Genomic DNA, 25,533 nt, shown 5'->3' with positions numbered 1-25,533 from the left:
TCAACCTCAAAAGATTGTCCCTACCATAGCAAGTTCAACCATAACTGTCAGCAGCCGTTTCTATAACGAAGATGTTTCCATTGAGAATTTATTGGAAATCGTTACTATAGCAACAAGATGGAAAGAAATCACTTTTTCTAGAGACTCGCAATCACATAGTCTATCACGGCATTCTACCTTCTCTTCTATGAGGCCTAAAATAAAATATTATGGATGTTCGCTCTCGCAATAAAATAGGCTCGACCAAAATAATGTTATTGGTGAAAATGTGTTGATATCTGTTTTGCTTTGTACAAACGAAATTGGAATAATAAAGCTTTTTTCTACAACAAGCCGATTTATTTTCGTGGTTGCTTCACTCGCTTGGCGCTTATATTAATGTTATATCAATATTTGTAATTGAACTTGTTCGAATGTACAAATCGTCTTCAACAAGAATTCTGAGCTTTCAATGTGGTTCGTTTTATTGGAAACTTTAACAAATGTTTCCATAACTATCTTGGACATGTGCTCTTTTCAAAGACACATTTTTTTCATGAAACATGTTACGATTGCTTGCGTATGATAAATTGAACTTTCATCGGTGCATATGTATGTTAAGCGTCTTTTTCGTTTATTGACTAACATAAGAAATTATTCAGTGAACTTTCAGTAAACACACGATTGCACTGATTTATTGGATACTCCGTTAAACATTGATGAGATGAGAAAATGCTATCAAGCTAATCAAAAGTGGGAAATCTACTGTAAGCGATGTTAAATGAATATTTTATTGGATGTGGAGATATATTAGCTGCGCTCGTTTGTGATAAATTTAACTGAATCTTAAATTCTTGTTGTCATTCAGATAAATGGTCAGAAGGAATTATTGCACCATTCTAAAATAATGTAAAACAACACGCCGTCAGCGCAGTGTGAGCGCCGTTATTATGTTATTTCTGTGTCTCAGTACAATATTTCAATATCTGATGTAGATCGAATAGCAGGTTTTAAAGTGACACTCTTATTCAAAATCAATACATACACATGTATTACAAACATACATTTTGACCGGTAAACCTTTGACTACCTACTAAATAATGCATTTATGGAAAATATGAATTACTAATAACAAGATTGTAACCGTGTGGTCTATAGCAAAAAGCGCAAAACATATTAAATGATTGGTGAATGCGAATAGATTAACTGTGGTCTACTATATAGTCTCATAAGGTAGAAATACCTGTTTTATGCATATTTCTTTCAAGTTAAACTCGGTATTCTTCATAAGTACATTTGCTGTCGACATTTATTCATCCTTTTTGGAATATTAAAACAATATTATTATTTTTTTGTAAATCTTATTTGGGAGTAACAGTGCATCTTTAAAGGAAGGAAGGATTATAAATATCAGTGAAGAACGTCCAAAAATAATTAATAAAGAGCGATGCAAAAAATGAATGATATGCAAAGAAAGTCGCCTAGAGAATTTTGGAAGATATTTAAGAGGAAGAGAAGTAGTAATTTCGGAGACAATATATCAAATAGAGAATTGAAGGAATATTTCCATAATTTAAGGTGAAATAAAGAGGTTCAATCAGACGACGAAAGTAGACAATATGTCGAAGTTTTCGATACTAACCCCTTTTATGGCCCTACGTTCTGGTAATTTAGATAAACTTATAAGTGCCGAGGAAATTATAAATGCTGTTAAAAAATAGGCAGCAATAAAGCCTGTTCTCTTGATAATATACTTTATGAGTATTCCACGTCTTTAATACCTATAATAATTAAGCCACTAGGATTATTTTAATCATATAGTAAATACCCAATCATTTCCCAGATCATGGGCAACAAGGGCCAAAATTCCTATATATAAAATGGAGATGCATCTGATTCTAATGATTCTTAAGCAGTTTTACTAAATTATTTAGTTGTACTAAATAACAGGCTTAAATTGTGGGCTAAAGAGCAGGATATTCTGACTGATGCTCGATTTGGTTTTAAAGCAAGTACAGCACGGTTGATCCGGTGTCTATACTCAACTCAATTATACAAAGGCAATTAGGAAGGGAAAATAAATGTATTGCTGTTTTGTTAACCTTCGTAAGGCATATGATTGCATTGATAATGGGCGTCTCTGGTGTAAGTTAATCAAACTTGGTATTGATTGAAGTGTTTGTACCTGTTGCGTTCTATGTATACGCAAGGTATACGCATAAAACACTTGGTTTTTTTGTCTGATTTCTTTGAAAGTAGCATTGGCTTGTTTCAGGGGGAAATAACCTCCCCGATTTGCTTCTCTCTCTTCCTCAATGATATTTCCACAAGAAAAGATTTCCATGATTCTAAATTTCAATGTGGTGACCATTAAAAAGGAGTTCCATACGGGCATTTTATCTTCGCCCGTGGGCAAGATAACACTTGGTTTAATTATTGGATCTACTTATCTGAGGTGGGAGAAAACTGTATTATCAGGGCAATTATTACAGATCAATACCGGGAATTTGATATTCCCTACAAAGTCTAAACAGGGTCGCTAGAGTAAAACTATCCTTCAGTCACTCGGGTTTGCGGGCGTATGGCGATTTCTAGAGTCTGTAAATGTATGTGCATTTGTCCCCATGCTTAGAGACAGATGACGAGATATGTATATTACCGTTTAGCGTGCTACCATGGACACACAATCATACTCGTATGTGTTTAAAGAAATCAAGGAAACGTTTAAAATGTCAACTTACATTGTTTTAATGGAAATTTTCAAGCATAGAAATATTTAGGCTAAGCTCCGATTATCCTCCCATAATCTAAACATTGAACTTGGGAGACATAACACTATTCATAGACAGAATAGGAAATGCACACTAGTAATTAATTGTGTTCTTTCATGCATGCAGTATTTAATATGTGTATTTATTTTTGTGTTTATAACGATAAGCTATAAATACTTAAGTTGACTAAACATTCTGTTCTGTTCTGTTTTGTTAACAATTATAAGGCCATTGAATATGTATGTTAGCAAGTTAATTTTCCTTTCTTTCACTCATTCCAATACAAACATGAATAAATGAGGTAATGTCATATGATAGATATCACAGTGGAGAATGAGTGAAATGCATGCATATATAGATTTGATTTCTTACATTACAATGTTTTGACAATATATTTTATAAATAGTAAATTGCCAGTGTATCAATTTGGTTACATCCTTGTTACGAACATAAATAAATAAAAAAAAATTGAGAATCAATAAAATATCATAGCAACAAGAAACAAAATGGCTGAAGTTCTGAATATGGAACCAGGCATGAAATACAACTATATCGTTTTCAATAAAATTGCTTTAACAAACAGTATTAAGTTAAACATGTGTCTTTTATTCGGGGTATTCATAAGTTTCTCAAGTTTTAAAATATTAGGATGTCTGTAAAAGTAGGGTTCCAGATATTTCTTCTGTTCTTCATAAGACATATTTCACTCGAAAAGGTAATGGAATTCATCGCCTAATTTATCGCAATTTCTAACAAACTCTTTCATTTAGAGGCGTTCTATTTCAGCTACCAGTCTCAATTGGGAGTCTATGGTTTCTTGTTCTGAATTTAACAAAATGTTAAGAGTTAAACATTTGCCGTTTACATTGGAGTTGGAAAGTTTCACCCGAAGACCTTCTCACCAGACAGTGTCAAAAGCTTGTTTAAGATTAATGAACGCACAGAATAGTTTCTTTTCGTTACTGTTCAATTATTACGTCATGTGGTTTACGACAAACATGTGATCTGATGTCGAGAAACCATCTCTAAAACCTGCCTGACTTTCAGTTATAATATTATTGGATTCGACATAATGTTTCAGTTTATTATTTATTAAGCAAGTAAACAATTTCCTAATACAACTAAGAGTAATCAGTCGATAGTGTTCAGGTTTTGTTTGGTTTTCAGTATCGTTGTTGGTTTGGACGTTCTTTCTGTAGACAGGCCACTCGTCTCCGACCAACAATGAGTTATCCAGCTGCTGGTCACTAACGTATTCAAAGAGTTCCAGCAGCGGCTGCAAGCCGCCTTCGGACCGGTCATTTGAAGCTCCTAAAACACCCGTGGAATGTCTCCTGGTGGCATAAAAGGGAGGGCCAACAGCTTCAGCAAGTGCTGATAGGCGCCTTCATGTCTCTCAGGTAGCCTGCAAACCGACTGCCTGAACTCGTCTATAGATAGCTTGCGCCCAATGGAAACATCAGCCATGAAGCTTGTTTCTTCGTTTAAACTATTGTTACTACATTAGTGTTTATATATCTTGGCATATCTTGATCAGCTCGATAAATACTAATATCAATTTCTTATAAAGCACTTGCTTTGAAGTCCATTGTGACTGCTTCTACCATATCATTCTTACTCGAAAAGAAACACTACCTAGTATCAATTTATTATTAAGAACTGCTTCGAAGCCCGTTATGAAGGTAACTTTCACTGCTGCCTCCTCAAGGATGACAATGAATCTTTTAAATAACATTTTAAAAATGTATAATCAAAATGCTTCTCTTGAATTATATTCCCGTTATATTTCCTTCTCTGATAAAACAAATATCCATATACTAAGTTACGCAGATTGAAGAGAAAAACGCTATACATTGTGTAACATTAAAATTATAAAAACATAAATGTGTCATCTTCTTTTTAAAAAAAAGAGAAAATATCAGGAGTGACAACTATTTCCATGGGCAGACCTTACGGACGTGCATTTTCAGTCCTGAAGCAGTCGCGTGCGTTGGAACGCACGTCTGCACATGACTTTCATCTGTGGTACGTTTTGAACGCACAATCTTCAGATGACAACATGTTCCTGTTTGAAACCAGCTATGTTATAGCCGAGCTTCCTAAAGCCATTTTATCTAGCTCCTACATTGATTTTTTTTTGTTCCGTCGGTCAATCATAACGTTGGCGTAGAATTTCGACTTTGGACTGTTTATGTCTTTGTCGTCCGCACCAACCGGTATAGTAATTCTGGTGGTTGTGCTAACGCCGCTGTTGTGCTAACAGCCGTGGATTTACTATTGATATTGCGGAATCGAGTCTTTGATGTCTGTTTAAGGCTTGCTCAAGTCTGCGCTGACGGTTGCTCCTGGCATAGAACAGTTCTAACAGTTCCGTTTAATACTCTGTGCGCCATATCTGACTGAAGTAAAGCAATGAGCACCGAGCCCATCACCTGTTGTGCAGACGGGGTGCAAATAAATCGGACTCAGTTACCGTAATACATGTTTATGACGATGAGCAGTCGCTGCTTATAAGTGTTGTATCATAAGTATTGGTCAAGCTTAAAAATATGTCCCATACTGTTTTTTTTGTATAGTATACACGTATAAAATTAACACGTTTTTACACGTGCCTATTCGGGCAGCCCTCTACTGTATGTGTTACCAATGCAAAGTAAAATTGGATAACATTCGGGTTTGCATATCATGCTATATCAAATGCTTGAAGGTATTTCAACAATTATTATTTATTTTTAAATCATTATCGTGAGCTGCAATTATTCCATACAGTAAGCGTTTGTCGGTCCTTAACTCCCGATAAAACTTTCTGACGTTATCCTTCTTGCAACAAAGTATAAGTGTACGCAGAAGAACATCGTACCGTTTACCTCGTCAGGGGGGACCACTGCGAACAATATTTTGCTTGTGTCTGCATTTTCTTTGGACCCTTTCAACATGTCCGCGCCCATGAAATAGCCGAATGTTTGCAACCACCAGACAAAAATGTCGTCTGCGGTATATATACGAAGAACTGTTCGCGAAATTCAAAACAAATTAAGAAATGTTAAATCCAAGGACGATTATTTATCATGTTTAAGACTCATTTGCCAATACATTCCGCTAAAAAAATCGGACTCAAAGAATGAGAATTTAGATAAAAAGCCCATTGACGACGAAAACCAGGAAATATTCCTGAAAACTCACTATATTCAAATGTGCAAATTTCTGTTAGATATCATTTCGATAGAAAATGTTGGGCAACTAAGCCATTCTGAATTTTCACAGTATTTCCTTCATATCTTCCTTGACGGATCTTGCGAGAACGCATTCCTCATCTTAATGGACACTATTGCAATCACAAGGTAACACCCCCCCCCCCCCCCAATTTTTTGAGATGTTAATTGAAATACTGTGAAATCATTTATATTCGTTGGCATGAAATTTCGTGGTTTTTCATTAATGAAAAAATAAATCGAAACTGTGATCGTCTGCGTTATCTCCACGCGCTGGCCCGTTATTTCCGTCTTCTACGTCACATGGTTTATGACACTTGCTATAGTGGTACGACATGCCAATCAGTGCATATACCCATGTCCATTATCGATTTAATTGGAAATTAAGGTCATAAAAGAAGATGTACCCTGATCATAAATACAGATATGCGAAGCCATTGAATGCCAATTAGGAATTTTGCAAACTGTGAAAATAATGAGAAGGTTCGTATATTTGAGAAAAAAATCCCAATAGATAGCTGATGTTCAACATTTATTCAAATGTTTTTGTTTAATAAGTGTATTGAACGCGTTGTTTTGTACATACATTACGTTGGGTGCTCAAAACCTCCAATGTAATCGATTAATTGTTTCATTGAAAAAAAAAAACGAGAACCGACACTCATCACTCACATCTTGTTAGCCTGGAGATTTTCATGAACAGCACACGTTTAGGCACGCGCTTCTGTCATTTGGTTCATAAAACACAATAAATGATTTGGTTTATTATTTTTTAAACTCAGATATAATATATTAACAAAACGATGATTATAAGATATACAGTGAGACGTATATTAACCTGTATACTGCGGCCTCTGTAACGAAAATCTTGAGTATGTACATAACATGGCAATTGAAAAAGTGAATAAAGGGTCTATTATTTCGTGGGATCTTGAATTCGTGGATCATCCAACCCACGAAATCCACGAACATTAATGCCCCACGAACATTAATGATTTCACAGTATGTTTATTATGTTTTTATAACTATTAGGACTAACAAGCACAGAGCTCAACCAAATGGTATTACATTGAGGCCACCTTTCATCAAATCAAGTTTGCAGATAGCTGGTATTGAGCTTTTAGGACTCGAGTGATTGAAAGATACTTCAGTATGAAGTCACATTTGCATCGGTAATGATCAATTTTGAATTAATTTTGATTCTATTTCAGCCCAGGATATAAGTTGAATAAGTGCATCTTACTTCTAGAAGAGTTTCTAAAAGCCCACAAAGTAGCAAGCATCCTATTTGAGCAGAGTGGTTTGAACAAGGTAACAAGTTGCTCTATGTTTGAATGGAAGAGACAAGGAAGAATGTTACAATGGGAATCAATGATAGTGGAACTGGCATCAGTACCGGAGAAGATGGCCAATAAACTGAAAACTGAAGTAAGGTAAGTTACCAGGTACATTAAAGAATCTTGATCCTTGCCCTTTTTCTCAAAAAATAAATATCCTAAAACCCATACTCATAATGTCCTAAGTACATGTATTTATAAATACTTCTTTGAATAGCTCTAAGCAGCCAACATTCTCTAACTGCGATGCAGCTGTAGTAAAGTAGTTTTTTTGAGCTGTGTTGAGTTGCATCCTAAATTTATATTATTTTATTCTATTGTTCCATATGTTCTCATACATGTATTTCACAAAATGAAATTGATTTTCTACACTTACATAAAATTATATACTTGAACTACAAAATAGAAATACTAGTTTAAAGATTATTTATCTTAAAGCATTATATTGCAAAAAAAAAACGTTCTTGTCCTAAACAACAAGGCCCAGAACTTGTCTGTTACCATGTCTGCCTTTTATCGATAATATAAATAAACACCAAAATGATCTTGTAAAGCCTAACTAATAATAATTGCCCTATTATAAAATGTTCCCTCATTAATTCTTCATTTACCCATCTTTCTCTTTCATTGCTTTTTTTCAAAATTAAAATAGTTCAAAATTAAAATAGTATCATTTCCATATGTAATCTGCAGGTTTATTTTAATGATCTTGAGACTGAAGCACCATTTTTTTCTGCCTTCTTGGCATGCACTATCTGCCAATGGGAAAGTGGAACCATTATGTTATGTCCATTAGCACCATTCGCACATCTTGTACAATGTATCTGGTATTGGAATGGCCTACTTTCACACACAAGTGTGAGAAGATTACTGTAAATTTCAGGGATGGTAAAATTCCGGATTAATCTGGATTTAAGGCCTCACGGATCGATTTTGAGATTAATGTAAATCCGTTGAGTTTTTTCTGGGGGGGGGGGAGGGGTACAGGGAGCGATTCTAGCTCAGATCGAACAATATGGGTACGAAATGTGAGTTTTCTGGAAGTGTAAAGCCGGAAATTATCGAACCTATTTACGTCTTGGCAGTCGAGCTATATGATTGGTTAAGCTAGCATCAGGTGATTACGGAAATTACCGATGGGACTAGAAGACAGTATCGGGATTTGACAGACGACCAAGACTAATAAACGAGTATTGGAAAAAAAATGACCACAGTAATATACACTAGTTGAATTGAGTGAGCTTATGCAAAAGTCTCTCCCAATATTTATATTTCAGTCCAAGTTAGCTAGTTGTGCAAGTCCAAATTTAAACCCTGCATTTAATTTCCATAGAAAAAAAGAAATAAATAATATTATACATACAATTATATTTATTCAGGATTATCAATATGAATGATAAATAATGAAGGAAAAAATTGTTTCGCATTCATCCACTCTTGTCTTTCTTTTTCGGTCAAAACCAGTGGAACCAAAAATAAAATATTATTATTAATGGTGTGGCCTTGGCTTATGAAGCTGAATATCGACCATAAAAGTTCCTATGTAAAGTATAATCCAGAGTTCAAAAGGCCCTACATCATGGCTATATGTGCTTTTTATACTATCAGTCATTTTCAAAGCCCACAAGCTTAACATACCATAAAAGCTTACATGAAAATGTATAAAAAAATGATTGTGTAATTTGCAGTGAGATATTTCAACAGCAGCATTACATTCCATTGTTGATATCTGACATCCTGCTCACACTGGGAACAGCATGCCGCCATATACGCCTGTCACGAGATTGCAGCCTGGAGTTTGTCAGCCACTTGATTGGAAAGCTTTGCCTTTGTGGATATGCTGGTAGAAATTCTTGTACATTGTATTCCATTACTTCCATTTAAAAAAAATGCATACATCTATATGAATATTTCTGAAAATATTCTGAATGAAAGACAAACATTTCATCTAAGACTATGATAGAAAATAAATAAATGATTATAAATATGTATATGTAAAAACATTTGTAATACTAAATTAAGCGCAACACAAATGTTCTTGACATTGTTTATAAACATTCCTAACTATTTACTTCATAAATACAATCCCAAAACCTGGTTTTAAGATCGCAAGTACATTATTACGTGTTTTGCTCCTACAGATCAGTTTTGGAGACTTGTGCTACGTCAGACGATGCTGCTGGTGCGTAAAGACTTCATCTGGAGCCAGGTGATGGAGACTGTGGTCACAAGAGTGCCTGACCGCTGCATGGAGAGTGTCCTTGTGCCCCTGGTCAAGTCACTTACATGGTATGGCCACTAAATCACAAATATGTGTACGAATTTACTTAGAATACTTAGATGTATATATACCAATATACTTAATATTATTAGATGACGTGGTGCTGGATGGTGTTCTGGTGCCACTTGTAAAGTCGATCACATTGCTCCTCACTTGTAAAATACATGTGTGCATGTTCTTAAAACCCTAACCTAGCGCTTTTAAACACATTATCTAATGTACATATAGGTTCTTTCTTTACGCTTGCCAGTATGAAAAGCTCATACCTGCAGTCAATTGTATAAAACTTGGATAAGTGATTTGATTATTGGATAAATATTGACCATTCAATAAACATTTTGGATAATTTTAACCAAAGGAAAAACTTAACCGGGAAATACAGTTGGCTGCTGCTTAACATCTATATATTAAAGATGGAAAAAATTCATAGACCTTAAATGTTTGTCCATATAACTTTTTTAAATAAGTTTTAAATCATCAAGGATACAAAATTCATACATTTGGTCACGGTAAGAATAATCTCTTTTATGACAAGTTACATACCGTAACTCTATTGAAAATAATATCAAATAAATCTCCCTTGGAGACTTTAATATTCAAATTTTAACAAATGACTACTTTTATGACTAGAAGCATCAATATATATGTCTTATTGCAAACTTATATGTAATACAAAAACTATAACTCTATGACCATTTGTTTTCCAAATTGCCTTCCTTGATATGACAATTGTTTGTAATCCGTTGGTCAAAAGGTTACACCATTTCGTATGTATCATGTTCTGACCTTACTTGACTTGTCTGATCGGTATTGGCATTGCTTTTGCAATGAAAACAGGTTATTAGAAGTAGTACACTGTGCCAGAATTGACACTCTTTGTCTCTTGGACTCATACTTTTAAACATAATGTATGCTGATGATCATCTCCCCTTGGTAAAACGTCACTACAAATATTATTTGTTTTACATAAAAAACACATAAATAAATATAAACAAACTTGCATAATAGGCAGAAGAAAATGGTGCTGACGGCACTTTCACGGGTTTAGGGCATAATATCTAGCCTGAGTTTGATTAGGCCATTTTACTCAATATTCTTCAGAGTTATAACCCTTGATTTGTCAAAATTTGATCCAATTTTTGTGGGTGTCATCTTGTCAATCTTATCCAATCCTTAGCAAAAGAGGCAATGGTGATGAGGATATCTCATTTTCTTTTTATAAATAAGCAGATCACTTAATTATGCCAAAACTTCATCATATTCACTCTGTTCAATTGGGTAGGCAATGCCGTACAATCAGGACCATGAATCGATTATATCCCTTTACCAATGTGAAGTTCGCATGAATGACCAAGCATATGCATAACAACTTTATTTTAATTGTTTTTCTTTTCAATTTCTTTGCGTTTCTCAAAATATGCGAGGAATAGATACACTCAGTGATTTCAAGTGCTATACACTCATTGCTATTTTACTTTTTTTAGCATATGTTATGAAAAGATATTGAATTCATATAAAAATATCTGCATTTACTCATGAAAGGCAACATATTGGATACAAGAAGTTCATTGCAAATGGCCTATATTAAGATAGTCACCCTACTTGACTTACAACATACCTTCCAATCGCATTGACTGTCATAGGTGCTATCATTTGGGACCCTTATCACATCCTATGATGGCTCTAGTTTCATGTGAAATGAGAACTAACTGATTGTAGCTATGAAGAAAATACATCATCAAAAATACAAATAAGAGCTGTATAGTTAACAATTATTATAAAATGATGACAGAAAATGCTCTTGTTGGTAATTCTGTAAGGCATTAAAAACGATATTGGAAATAAAATGACTTGAGGCTTGGATTTACAAACTTTGTTCATGAGAGTGTATGCCAGTTGCAGTAAGTTCATTAAAGTGGGTAAATTAACTTGATATGAACTAAGTTGAAAAGGTTCTTGCCAACATTAAAACATATGTGAGCGAGTCCCTTTAAAGGATTAAACTGATAAAGTGATATTTGAATGTGCTCTATGTTCCTGTTACATGCAGGTATGGTTTGGTGGATCGTTACCTGGGCAACTGTGTGACGCAGAATCAGAAGGTCCAGCTTCTCTTATGTACAAAGCTCATCTTCCACAGGCACTACAAGTCTGTAAGTTTGTCCATGTCACATCAAGCAAGCTGGTACACGATGTATATTTCTACTGATGGTATCTGAATCAGCATGTATGGCTATATATGAAACAAAAAAATAGTACAGGAACAAGGGATGCCAATTTTCCTCTTTTCAGCTTACTCCCTCTGTTTTTGGCCCCAAAATTTTAAATACTAAAATTGATGCCTTTTATTTGATCAATACAAACAATATTGCTTGTGTATAATGGGATAGGGGGTCTCCTATTATGTACTGGTTTCCTCATCTTTTTTTGAACAATTTGCTTTAGCATCCTTGAGAAACTATAGTAACAAAACGATATTTGTTTTAAGTAATGGTGATATGAAAATGTTTTCTTTCTTTTTTCATATACGTTGAATTTGTACCTGTGACTTTCATACAGGTTTGAGTCCATGTGTTAAAGCAGAATATTTACCTTGCTTAGTCCTTTGTATAGGTAACAAGCAAGGAGTTATGAAGTCATTGTTTATTTCAATATTGTGCTGCGATTGGATTAGCATGCTGTCATTTAACCAATGATATACAACGTTGCAGAGGATATTGCCAATTTTTAAGCGTAATGAATACTTATTTAAAATGTTAATGTAATTATTTCACTTTGCTTGTGTGCCCTACTGCATTCATACAGCATAAACACAAGAAAAAATGTGATCAATCCTTTAATGACAAATGATTTTCTACTTTCAGCCTCAAGTCCTTCAGAATGTCATAGGTTACTTAGCAACAGGACCAACAAGACAGTACTTGTATATCAAGGTGGGCCATCTTAAACCAGTGTTTCATAAATCTTGTGTAAAACTACTGTTTGCTTCTAAACTCTGTGAACATTCGTCAATCAGTTAAACATTGCCAGTCACATTTTCCTTTTGCATCAAAGAAACATGTGATTTGTACCTTCCAAACAGCGGCTTCAATCAGTCAGTTGAGACACTTAAAAAAGTTTTGTTTGTCATGGTGCGTTTCTTGTAAGTGTAATTTAAAACTGAGTTCATTGGTTGTTACTAGTAAAACCAATGCAAACTGAAAATATATGGATGCTTTTTAGTAGTTAGTTCCATGTGATACATATAAGTAATCAACAAATGTTATCAACTCGCCGTAAATGTTGTACTTATGATTAAATTTAACATGATTTGTCCATCCAGACTGAGAGCCATAGCTATGTAACTAATGAAGCTAAATGGAAATAAGTGAAACTCATGTCAAGTGTGCAGACCCTAGTAGTGAGCTAATGCATGCCCAAAATGAAATTGCACTTATAATTAATAGTTAATATGTATAATGGCATTAGGGTGATGCTTGTGCAAGTTTTGACAACCTTTCAAAGCTTGCTAATGGATTTGTTTAGTTAGAAATGTATAGCTACATTATGGTGCTAAGCTTGCAGATAAAGTTTGATAAAATTATCAAACAGATTTTTCCATTAAAGTGAGCCATTTTTTATGGATATCAAGGATGAGGTCAATAATGTAATCTTCAGGGTTTGTCAGGTATTTGATTTATTTATTTTATGATCCATTATAATACATGGCAACTCTATATAGACCGTATGGTACAGCGGAGATATAAACATTAGCCTTACACTTAACACATGCCAGTCTTAATTATATCACTGCCCAGGTGTATTGCACAAGTTGTATATATATTGGCCAGTATTCTTTGTAAAATAAAAACACCATCAGTCATTTACATGAAAGAGTACCCGGTATTCACTACTTGCCTGTAAAACCTGTACTTGCCTTCAATGGTCATTAATTACCATTACTGAAAACAACTGTTCTTGTCACAAGTGATGTCTTCACTATTACATTATTTTGTATTTCAAAATTGAATTTAGCTGTTCATATTTTACTTTTTCTATGCTTTAAATTACACTTTGCAGTGTGTTTTTTTAAATTGAAGTCTTGAAATGTTTTGTTCTTGGACAATGCATCATCTGGGCGATATCAATTGTTTAATACACTTGTTATTAAATCATTTGTTATGCGAATCTGATTAGGTTAAAGGTCATATGATTTTCTGTTTTCTCCCTTTTTTCATGTTTTAAATCTTTAATTATGTGATTTTGATGTTGATCACTCAATTGGTGTTCTCTGGTGTGCATGTATGTGTGAGAAGCGAATGCACATTGACACACAAGCAGCATGTGTTTATCAGTCGATATCCATGTACCGTACACTGTCACATGCCAATGTCTTCATGCAGATGTTAAAGGAGCTAGTGCAGGTGTGGGGGGATGAGAGCGCGATGAGGCACACGTCATACGAGCAGCACGTGTACCTGACACAGGCCCTTGTCATCTCTATTGCCTTCCTCACAGAGTCACTCAAACACGAACACAAGGATGGTATGTCAGATTGGCTTGTTGTATTCATCATAGTGGTTGGGTCATTAAAACATATTTATCTGTATGATATTTTTTACTTATAGAATATGAGATAGTAGTATTATTACAGCAAAATCAAATGATATCATGTGGGTTAACACTGAGGTCCACAATTCATGTTATTGAGAGTATGGGAAAACACTCAAAACTCATTTGTTTTTTTTATTTATAAGATAAGCAAAATTTCCATAAAATCTGTCACTTCTTAAACAAATGTCCATAAACGAATAAGAGTATTTTTTGATAGAGTTGCTGAGATACCTTCTTGTGAGTGTGCAGAACCACCTAGGGTTCTCTGACGGGAAGGTACGCAGACTTGGCATGCTGGTTGGAGAAATTGTCACCCGTCGTCTTGAACCTGATGGCCCAGAACTCAGGTTTGAGGTTGGTGTATGGTGGCATATCTTTATGATGTGTGCGTAATATTTCCATTGAGATGTCTCAGCCATTGCTGAATGTCTTGATAAGGAATAAATACCATTAGGTAAAACAAATCTTTGCTTTAAGAGTTGTAGCAAATAATTACATAAGAGTTGTTAAATTAATGAAAAATGAAATTAGAATTTTTTTTATTCACACTTATAAAATTGTACAATTACATGTATGACTACAAAGACAAACAATTAACTAACAATCCAATATTATTCTTCACCGATAAATCCATGGCTTGTGGCAGAGTTCATGATGAAGACAAGTATTCCTGTATTATATTGGGAATTATGCATTAACTTGGTACCTTAATGTACCTATACACGGATTTGTATTTTTTCGGCTTCCAGGTGGAGGAGGATGAGGAGGTTAAAGCCCTAAAATCCCTGCTGGACATCCCAACTGACCCCTTTATAGATGACCTCACTGAGTAAGTATAACCATCTACATATAGTCATTGTTTCAGATATAGGAAGTCTTTTAAAAGGGCTGTAGTGAAAAGGAATGTCAAGTAGGTAATATGAGTCACATTCAACTTAAAGATCAGATTTAACTGAACAGAAAAAATGAGTAGCATGAAATTATCATTTTCAATGTACCGTATACCGGTATATACATTTAGTTTGAAATTACAAGATGGAATGTGTAAATAATTTTTTACTCTTTTCAGGAATAATTCCAATGTTTTACTAGCAAATCTTTATGTGAACTCCATGAAATGTATGTTTCTTATATAATTGTGTGTGTAAAATGTATTATGTATGTTACAGTGAGCTGTGTATGATGCTGTCTGAACGTGGTACGGAGGTGGCTCTGTCTGGACTGGAAGAGATGGTCAGTCCATCAGAGAAACATGTGCCAACCCCGCCAGTCACCCAGCCTGATCCTCCCTCCGACCTTGATAGGTGGGTCGATGTACAAGAGTTTCTGCAGGATGGTAATAGAATAGCTATCGGGATCATGGTCATGGTGCCATTACGATAGCGATATGCATAAGCTATGTGCATGCCGTTTTCTTAGAAACCATTTCAATTTTTTAAGCACATATTTCAGCTGGAAATGTCCTGTCCTGTCTTCTCACAGAATATTATGCCATGTGTAGCTCCAAAAATATTTCACCAACACACAGCAAAGTTGGTCAGCATGGGAAATTGTACACCTGCGATCTCTGTGATATTTTACTGTGTCACAACAAAAGTTGTAGATAAAAAGTCTCTTGAATATAGAAATGGCAGAATCAGTTTTGTAATGCACATACTCATGTTGTTACTTCCAAAACACAAGTTATAACCATTTCGGTGTCCAGTTGGCATATGGGGGTATTCATCACCTGTAGTTTATATCACTAAATATTAACAGTACCACTGTTACTGTACAGTACAGTTGCTTATTCAAAGATGACCTTGTGAGGATTTTTATTCCAGTGATGATGACCTTGAGCCATATGACATGTCACATGATACAGACAAGGTGAAGGTCAGACAGCCGAAGTACATCCGTGACTGCATGGAAGGTAGGTGGCTGAAACCAGGCATAAACACAACTATTTTTAATTCAGAAGGTAGTACTAGTATATGTATAACTTAAAAAAAAAATAAAAAAAAATAAATAAGTTTCAAATTGTTTTGGTACCAAAGGTTAATTTACTTTGAATCTTAACTTGAATTTCATTACTTTTTAAGTATTTACAATATCAGTATTGTGTTAAAGATTAAAAATTTATTTAGACTAAGTTGTTTAACTCACATGTATGATATTTCAGACTTGATAGGTAATGAGGGTCCAGAGAGGGTAGAACAGGCTCTTAAAGCAGCCGAGGGGCTTATCAGGGGGAAACCATATGGGGTCGCTGAGGTAGGGGCTGCTTATTTCTTGTTTTGAAAAGTTGCATGCTTTTTAGGTCAATTTCATGGGTTTTGAGGTTTGTAGATTTTAAATTTTTCCCAAATCTGAAAAAGCAGTCAAAGTATTCAACATTATCATTGCCTCCAATCGCTAAAATTTTACAGGAATTGCAGACAATATTTTCTTATAAATGTCCAATATAATTGTTGTTAATTTAAGGTCCCTGCTACTTGTGTTAGTATCTTAAGTTATATATTTGATTTCTTCCATGCCAGGTGAGTGTGGAGTTCACAAAGGTCCTCGTACATCTTGCAGATGAGTACTCACTTCCTGACTTCCGCACGATCAGGTTCAGCACCCTCGTAGCACTCGCTGTTACAGCACCAGAACAGGTAACTGCAGAGCAGTCACATGCTACATTTACATGTATTACATTACAAGGCAAAAATAAAAAAAGCATAATGCTTTTTTGATATATATTGTACAATTTTTTAATTTTCAAATGTTTCAATTTCATTCTTTTTAAAGTTTGCTGATCAGCAGTTTTGAAAGCAATTATTTTCAGTTTTGAGATCCATGATTTCTGTAGGAACATACATGGTTTACAGAATTACAGTATTAAACAAACAATTTGACTAATTTAGATTGCTTTATCTGCAACACATTTTGTTATTACATGAAACCTTGAATTAAAAATAAAATAAAAAGTTCTGTTTTATAATTGTTCAAGTCAATTATAATTGTACAATACAGGTTGCCAGTTACCTTTCTGAGCAGTTTTATGACAAAAACTACAACATCAGACAGCGCCTGGATATCATAGAGGTAGTTATATACAGCTTGGATTATCAGAAATAGTTATTTATTACTATTTTGTTATATTGTTAATTAAGTCTTATCAATTTTCATTAACATTAGCAAACACATACATATCTTCATGTTTAAAAGTTATGTACTTTTAAATGAAAAAAGTTAATATTGTTATTGTTTAGTCGTTGTAATTGTAGATTTTGCCCACATGGCCGAAGCAAAAAGTGACAGCTGTCGCATTGCTTTGATTTCATTTAGAACTGAGGCAATTTTAAACTTACTTTGAATAAGTGAACATTTTACATTTCACATCAAAAATAATATATCAAATTCATATTGTCCTCTTTGTTTCATCCCAGGTGCTGGGGACAGCTGCCCAGGAGCTGTCTCGCCCCACTGACCCTGCTGCCAAGGGAGACAACCTGCCCAAGCCCAAGGTCCAGGAATTGACTGCCTCCAGCACAGAACCGGAAAGCTGGCAGGTGCAAATATTGGCAGGGAAACTCTACACTCACAGTTTACAGAAATAAAATCGGTTGGGTTTTATGTGCCCAAACATATGGAAATATTCCCCAAAATACGCTCATTTACATATGAGGCAGAAATATTTTGGGTGATATTTTGAAATCACATTCACTCATAACATTAACTTTAAGGACTGCATGTATAGAAACTGCACCCTCTGTTCATTGGTTTTTCCATCGGGCAATGTGCCCATCTGGTACAACCTTATCTCAAAAATGACTTTGTTGATAAAGACAGGATTTCATTTAATCTTCACAGAGTTGCAGAGCACCATTGTAGTGAGGTTTGTCACACATAAGATTGGTGCTCTTATCTCACAGCAACATGGTATGGTGTGTGATCATCTCATCCAATTATGGGCACACTTTGAGATCATGTTGCACACATATAATTTCATAACTTTATAAATATTAACAAAAATTCATAGATTAGTTAATCTCCATTGGAAGTCATGTCAAGCATGACATTTGTTCATCTTAACGGTGAAGGTCACTATTGAAGGTCAATGCATTAGTTATATGTCATTTCTCAGCCATAGGGTTTTGCCCGCTAGGGGAAATTGAATTAATTTCACAGATTTGTAAAGAGCACCATTGGAAGGCAAAAAGGTTTTAATCCTCTTTAGTCCACATATATGTTTTAAACTAATGGTTATCAAGCCCACAGGCTCGATTAGGAGCATTTGTATTGTTTCTGTGACAGCACTGTTACCCTTAATAGGCTTTAGATTTTTAAACTCAATTTTATTCCCATTTATCCTTCTGCTTTTAAAAGTTGAGCATTATGTTGGTATTTTCTAGGACGTAGTACAGCGGAGAATTGAGAGTAAAACCCGGCGGTTTGGGCAGGGGCGGAGCAAGCCAGAGGCCACCCCCATGGAGAACCGTTTTGCCCCCGTGGCTGGACACTTCTTCTACCCGCTCATGGGGAACTTTGACAGGTCAGTCTTTCTGGTCATTCTATTTACATTTTCTGCGTAAACTGAAGATAATATCGGCTTTAGTACCAGTGTAACTTTCCAAGTCTTAACATTCATAATAGGTGTGCATTTACTAGGCCACGAAACCTCTTTCCTCCCCACTGTGGATAAGAAACCTCAAAACGCCACACTGCGCCGTCAGATAATTACTATAATGATTTTGTAGTATACAGTCTAAAATAAGATGCATTCATAGAAAGCAGGATTACAAAATTGTTTTAAAACTATATGAAAATTGTTGACAAAAATTACTGCCTGTCATGATGTCAGTAAGCAACTACAGTCGTAACTCGTTGGCTCGATATTCCAGGGACCAGCCAAAATACTTTGAGCCTCGAAAGTATCGAGCCAAGCGGGAATGCTTACTGAATATGTACTTTTCTTTGATACGTTAAATAACGTCTTGTGTTATCTCGTTCATTATTTGCTATGTTATCTTCGCAAGAGAAGTGTATTTATTCGATATAGTTATCGTAGAGTTCCCAACATGACACATTCAATACTATGAAAATATCGTCTTTGTTAATGCAATAAAATATAAACACATCTACATGTATAACATGCTTGTAAACAAGCAATCTTTATACAGTGAGTAACACATAAGCATAGATTAGCTTGTACCGGGTCCTTCTCTAGATTGCTCAGCATTTGACATTTGTATTAATTCTTCCAATTGGAGAAACATTCAGCACAATATTTTCATGTTAATGACGCCATAAAAATGCATTCAAATATACACATTTAATGACATAATTTTAATGTTTGGTCTCGTGCTAATTAAAGACAGAAATTAAAGTTATGGCATGTTTGCTCAAATAAGTATGATACTAATCAAGCAAATCTAATCGATTAACGCCTTGTGCTTAATAAAGCATGGCATGAAAATCTTACCTAAGCTTGCGAAAATAACGTTGAGCCAAGTACACAAAACCAGGTGTGAAAATCTTACTAGGGACCGTGAAAATGACATCTAGCTGGGAGAAATATTGACCCTCAAGATATTGAGCCATCTGATCAATTTTAATATGAACATATAGTAAAACAAAATCGGTCCTTTTAATCCGGTTCAAGCCAACGAGGATATCGAGCCATGTGATATCGAGCCAACGAGTTTCGACTGTATGCATGTGCATTTTGGTGAAATGTTCTTTTACAGCGTTTATTGCAGTTAATTTGATTAAAGTATATGTATGTAAAATGTTGTACCAAACATAACAAAATGTAGGACTTGTTTAAACTCACGCAACTTGAGCATAATTAAGACTTCAACATTGTATAAATGTATTATGATATTTTCACTTTCAGATCTGAGAACACATTTGAACTGATGGGTGAGGACTGTTATGTACTGGGGTACTTGCACGCCTCATGTATCTTATTTCAACTTTCAGATCAAAAACACATTTGACCTGATGGGTGAAGACTGTTATGAACTTGGGCGCCTCATGTTTCTTTTTTCAATTTCAGACCTAAGAACACATTTGACTTGATGGGTGAGGACTGTTATGAACTTGGGCGCCTCATGTATCTTGCTTTCACTTTCAGATCTGAGAACACATTTGACCTGATGGGTGAGGACTGTTATGTACTTGGGCGCCTCATGTATCTGGATTTCACTTTCAGACCTGAGAACACATTTGACCTGATGGGTGCAGACTGTCATGTACTTGGGCGCCTCATTATCTTGCTTTCACTTTCAGACCTGAGAACACATTTGACCTGATGGGTGCGGACTGTCATGTACTTGGGCGCCTCATGTATCTTGCTTTCAGACCTGAGAACACATTTGATCTGATGGGTGCGGACTGTTATGTACTTGGGCGCCTCATGTATCGTATTTTCACTTTCAGACCTGAGAACACATTTGACCTGATGGGTGCGGACTGTCATGCAATTGGGCGCCTCATGTATCTTGCTTTCACATTCAGACCTGAGAACACATTTGACCTAATGGGTGCAGACTGTTATGTACTTGGGCGCCTCATGTAATGTATTTTCACTTTCAGACCTGAGAACGCATTTGACCAGATGGGTGCGGACTGTTATGTACTTGGGCGCCTCATGTATTGTATTTTCACTTTCAGACCTGAGCACACATTTGACCTAATGGGTGCAGACTGTTATGTACTTGGGCGCCTCATGTATCGTATTTTCACTTCAGACCTGAGAACACATTTGACCTGATGGGTGCGGACTGTCATGTACTTGGGCGCCTCATGTATTGTATTTTCACTCTCAGACCTGAGAACACATTTGACCTGATGGGTGAGGACTGTTATGTACTTGGGCGCCTTATGTATCGTATTTTCACTTTCAGACCTGAGAACACATTTGACCTGATGGGTGAGGACTGTTATGTACTTGGGCGCCTCATGTACACCCTGGGTATTGTCATGTACGCTGCTGCTAACTCACCGGTACAGGAGTTGATCATGTTTTAGTTCTAATGCTTAAATTAGAAAATTATATTTTCTAAACTCTTGATCTTTTTGTCTTGATATATTTTTAACATCAAAATGTAATAATCCAACATCAAATTAGATTGTGTAAATATTACTGGTATACCTTTCTGGCACATTTGTCTTCTTTTCCATATGAAGTGTAATGTGTACCAAAAATTCATATATTTTTGCTTTTTTGTATAGAAAACTTGACACCATTTAAACTGCCTATATACCATTCTGAGTCACAGCCTTGCTTATGTTTCATTCTCTACAGCCAGCCCGACAGATGGCCAGTGCCCTGCTCGAGTTTATCTGGGTTCTCAGGTTTCACGGAGACAGGTCAGTCAAATTAATAGTTTTTGGGCATAATGAGACAGGAAATACATGTGTCGTTTGTGGTACCATTGCTTCATTTAGCAGTGATTGTGGGGCTGTATACAAAGTCAAATCAGAACTGACAAGTACAGTTTGAATCTTGAGATTTATTGCGTAATACTTTTTGTATTTAAGACTGTTTTAACCATTCATGATATTTTAATGGAGTGCTTAGATATATTGCTTATTTCTATACATCAAAATATGGAAATTTGTGTATTTGAAAGCAGTGAGACCTTAACCACGCCCATCTACTTACAGTAAGGTACGACAGGGCCTGTTGTTTGCTGTGTCAATGATTTACCTCTCCGTTCCACCTCACGTTCTCCTAAACGACCTGCAACAGGAAGTGTTCGAGTCCAAAAACTGGCTTGAAGGTAAGAGAGGTTATATAAACTTGCATTACATAGAATTCACCAAATGTTCATAAATAATAATGGTGGTAGCCCTAACTGCACTATCTACCCGCAAGTCCCAAAATTTTGTATGTTTACATTTTAAAGCATACTATATAAAGTTGTTTCTTATCTATATTGAAGCATGATAAAGATCTGCTCTTGTGAAATAAGACTGTTTTGTAATATTTATTGGTAATCTACGGAATCCTGTTAGGGCCATCGCGTCCTCATAAACAATTTTCATTCTTGGGCAATTTCAAGGGGCGAAGTCGTAAAGGCCCTAAGAGGATTCCATAGTAATCTACATTTAATTGCAATGACTGAGAAGTGTGTATTATTCCGTGTTCTAAGTTTGCATAGATCTTTGCTTTAGGTGTGCATGGTTCTATGTATTTAATTATCATGGTTCTATGTTTTAAATTTGCATGGCTATGTGTTTTAAGTTGGCATGGTTCTATGTTTTTAGTTTGCATGGTTCTTAAGTTTGCATGGTTCTGTGTTTTAGGTATGATTCTTTGGTTTTAGTCACTTTCTATTGTAATGCCATTTAGGTCACTTATAAAGCAATGGAAACAACTGGGACAAGCCTATTAGCCTAAAACGATACAAAGGCACACAGGCACACAGGCAAAACAAAAACAAAACAAGAGACACAGTGCTAAACACACATTATGCAAAGATCACTAAATACGTTCATTGGTAAATGTTGAGTAAACCGCCTTGAAAATGTTTTTAGTGCCATTAAGCCTGAAAGTGTATGTTCAACCCTTGTTATGTCATATAAAGTTTTCTGTACTTGTTTCAGATGTGATAGACAAGGATGTGAATGTGCAATGTAAGACCCTGGCTGTGCAGGCTCTTGTTCTACTGGAGAACATCATTAAACAGGTATGGCTGGTTGAATCTCTAGAATAAACCATCCAATGTGCAATGTAAGGCCCTGGCTGTGCAGGCTCTTGTCCTACTGGAGAACATCATTAAACAGGTATGGCTGGTTGAATCTCTAGAATTGCCATCCAATGTGCAATGTAAGGCCCTGGCTGTGCAGGCTCTTGTCCTGCTGGAGAACATCATTAAACAGGTATGGCTGGTTGAATCTCTAGAATATACCATCCAATGTGCAATGTAAGACCCTGGCTGTGCAGGCTCTTGTCCTGCTGGAGAACATCATTAAATAGGTATGGCTGGTTGAATCTCTAGAATATACCATCCAATGTGCAATGTAAGGCCCTGGCTGTGCAGGCTCTTGTCCTACTGGAGAACATCATTAAACAGGTATGGCTGGTTGAATCTCTAGAATAAACCATCCAATGTGCAATGTAAGACCCTGGCTGTGCAGGCTCTTGTCCTGCTGGAGAACATCATTAAATAGGTATGGCTGGTTGAATCTCTAGAATAAACCATCCAATGTGCAATGTAAGGTCCTGGCTGTGCAGGCTCTTGTCCTGCTGGAGAACATCATTAAACAGGTATGGCTGGTTGAATCTCTAGAATATACCATCCAATGTGCAATGTAAGGCCCTGGCTGTGCAGGCTCTTGTCCTACTGGAGAACATCATTAAACAGGTATGGCTGGTTGAATCTCTAGAATAAACCATCCAATGTGCAATGTAAGGCCCTGGCTGTGCAGGCTCTTGTCCTGCTGGAGAACATCATTAAACAGGTATGGCTGGTTGAATCTCTAGAATATACCATCCAATGTGCAATGTAAGGCCCTGGCTGTGCAGGCTCTTGTCCTACTGGAGAACATCATTAAACAGGTATGGCTGGTTGAATCTCTAATATACCATCCCATGTGCAATGTAAGACAATGGCAGGCTGTACTTTTTGGAGAACATCATTAAACAGCCATGCGTTCAGTAAACATGTTTGCAGCAGGGACACAAAACAAAACGTTTGCTAGCGTTTTGTTTACGCTTGTCTTACTGAAGCACAGCAGGTATGTCTGGTTGAATCTCCAATATACCCAATACTGTGATGTGGAAATATATGCTCAACATTTTATTGAAATTATGTTAATACTAGATTTATTTTTTATAAATTGAATAAAATAAAAGTATATGAACTATTCAGGGTCTTCCTAAAAGTCTATTTGTGACATTAAAGCCATCAAAAGCTTGAATAAATTAACCGTACCTTCCAAATGCTTCATGTTCACAACAAGTTGAAACATGAAATTGGCATTCTCATGGTATACATCAACTCAAGTATTTTTTGCCATGATGACTGCCATTGTCTTTCATATGTCTTACAGTTTCATGTAGCTGAATGTGAACAGCTGATGAACACATTCCTATTTCTCAGAAAACTCAATGAAATCTGTGAGTAGGATTAAATGTATTGGTCCTAGATGAAATTGACCACTTGTTGTGTATTTTAGGAGTTCCTGTCAGAGCCAGACTTCAACTGAAGGCAGTGGAAATTCACCTGTATGGTTGGTCTACATGGACAATGTCATATCTGAATCAAAGTGGACTTGCAACTTAGCAAGCTGCCATGGACAGAAGTGGCTTGTGTAACGTCAAAACTGGCATGGTGTTCTATGGAAGAGCCTCACTTGTGAACATTCAGATTGGAGTTGGTGGATAGAGCATATGCAGCATGGATGAAGGATAATGTTGAAGTGCTTTCTGACATATCACTGACATGTAGGCATGCTCTGTGAATAACTGTTACTTTGGGTGGTGATGTAAACATAAAACGGCAACATCGCTTAAATTAGAAACCCCTTTTTCTAAGGCTGTCAGACTTCTTTAATTTTTGCTGCTTTCCAGTTGTTGTTTCCTAAAATGAATAAACAAGAATGCCATATCAAGTTCATAACTTGAAAGAGCAGATATTCAAATAAAAAGAAACCATGTTGTAGTGTTTATAAAGATCAAAGCAAAAATATGTATTCACTTCATGTTTTTCAGGACTGAACTTGGTAAAATATTGATGCCTGATTTTATCGTCTGTTATTGAGTACATATTGTCATTTGTTTATTAAGTTGCAAAAATATCTTATAATAATCATTGATGGTAGATTTTGTCCAATGGCAGGTATTTAGACTACATTGTTGAGACATATGAGATCTTGATGTTCCAGTTATGTTATAATTATAACAGTTATCGTCTTTAAATACCAAATTTTTACTTTGTTATAGACATTGAAGTAAAATAAAATATGTGAAAACATGGTGTGATTTCTACATTTGTAATATAACAATTATGCTATTGCATATTAAAGATATGATGAATTATTTCACCCTATCCACTCTGACAAAATGGAGTGTGAAATAGAAGATGGTTCTGTCCTCCCATTCTGCTGGGTGTTGTGTTTTCTGAAGGATATTGATAAACTTTGGGAATAAATTACGTCTTAATTCAAATCTCCGACATAGTTATTTTCATCAATCTCATGACCTGTTTTACTTTCGTAAATGACATACCACTAGAGGCGCAAGACCCATGTTGGGGCCAAGTTGGCACAAGGTCAAGATCGAAACTGTAGGTTGGATTTCGGGTCAAGCATTTTGTTCCGATTTTAAATATATCGTTGTATTCAGGGTACTAGGGTCCGTATTCAAAATGACTACTAGTATG

At 35.7% G+C, this 25,533-nt stretch overlaps 1 protein-coding gene across 2 annotated transcripts; it reads left to right on the top strand.

Annotated features, from left to right (window-relative positions):
- The first annotated feature begins 5,683 nt into the window (after positions 1-5,683).
- On the top strand, positions 5,684-25,118 carry LOC128224494 (telomere length regulation protein TEL2 homolog). 2 transcript variants are annotated; one of them, XR_008259493.1, is made up of 21 exons: positions 5,684-6,091; positions 7,174-7,395; positions 8,988-9,142; positions 9,441-9,588; positions 11,631-11,733; positions 12,445-12,513; positions 13,963-14,104; positions 14,391-14,527; positions 14,923-15,002; positions 15,343-15,477; positions 15,997-16,085; positions 16,335-16,426; positions 16,693-16,809; positions 17,171-17,242; positions 17,587-17,709; positions 18,553-18,692; positions 21,049-21,148; positions 21,450-21,514; positions 21,812-21,927; positions 22,754-23,708; positions 24,329-25,118. XR_008259493.1 is itself a non-coding variant. In XM_052934346.1 (21 exons), exons 1-21 carry the CDS (start codon positions 5,733-5,735, stop codon positions 24,356-24,358), a joined length of 2,577 nt encoding a protein of 858 aa, XP_052790306.1. In that variant the 5' UTR covers positions 5,684-5,732; the 3' UTR covers positions 24,359-25,118. The 2 variants fall into 2 exon arrangements, 1 of the variants encoding a protein (XP_052790306.1); XM_052934346.1 differs by having other exon boundaries at positions 22,754-22,836.
- Positions 25,119-25,533: the final 415 nt, after the last annotated feature.

This window comes from Mya arenaria, chromosome 2 (genome assembly GCF_026914265.1).
Source record: "Mya arenaria isolate MELC-2E11 chromosome 2, ASM2691426v1".
In the NCBI taxonomy this organism is placed as follows: Eukaryota; Metazoa; Mollusca; class Bivalvia; order Myida; family Myidae; genus Mya; species Mya arenaria.
Note: the sequence above shows the minus strand (reverse complement) of the source record. Positions and strands in the feature narration are given on the sequence as shown.

Excerpts from the sequence above, each read along its gene's own strand:
- LOC128224494 (XM_052934346.1), top strand. The coding sequence starts at position 5,733 with ATGTCGTCTGCGGTATATATACGAAGAACTGTTCGCGAAATTCAAAAC. Across the intron at positions 16,427-16,692 it reads AACCATATGGGGTCGCTGAG|GTGAGTGTGGAGTTCACAAA; the intron begins GTAGGGGCTGCT and ends CTTCCATGCCAG. Across the intron at positions 16,810-17,170 it reads CTGTTACAGCACCAGAACAG|GTTGCCAGTTACCTTTCTGA; the intron begins GTAACTGCAGAG and ends TGTACAATACAG.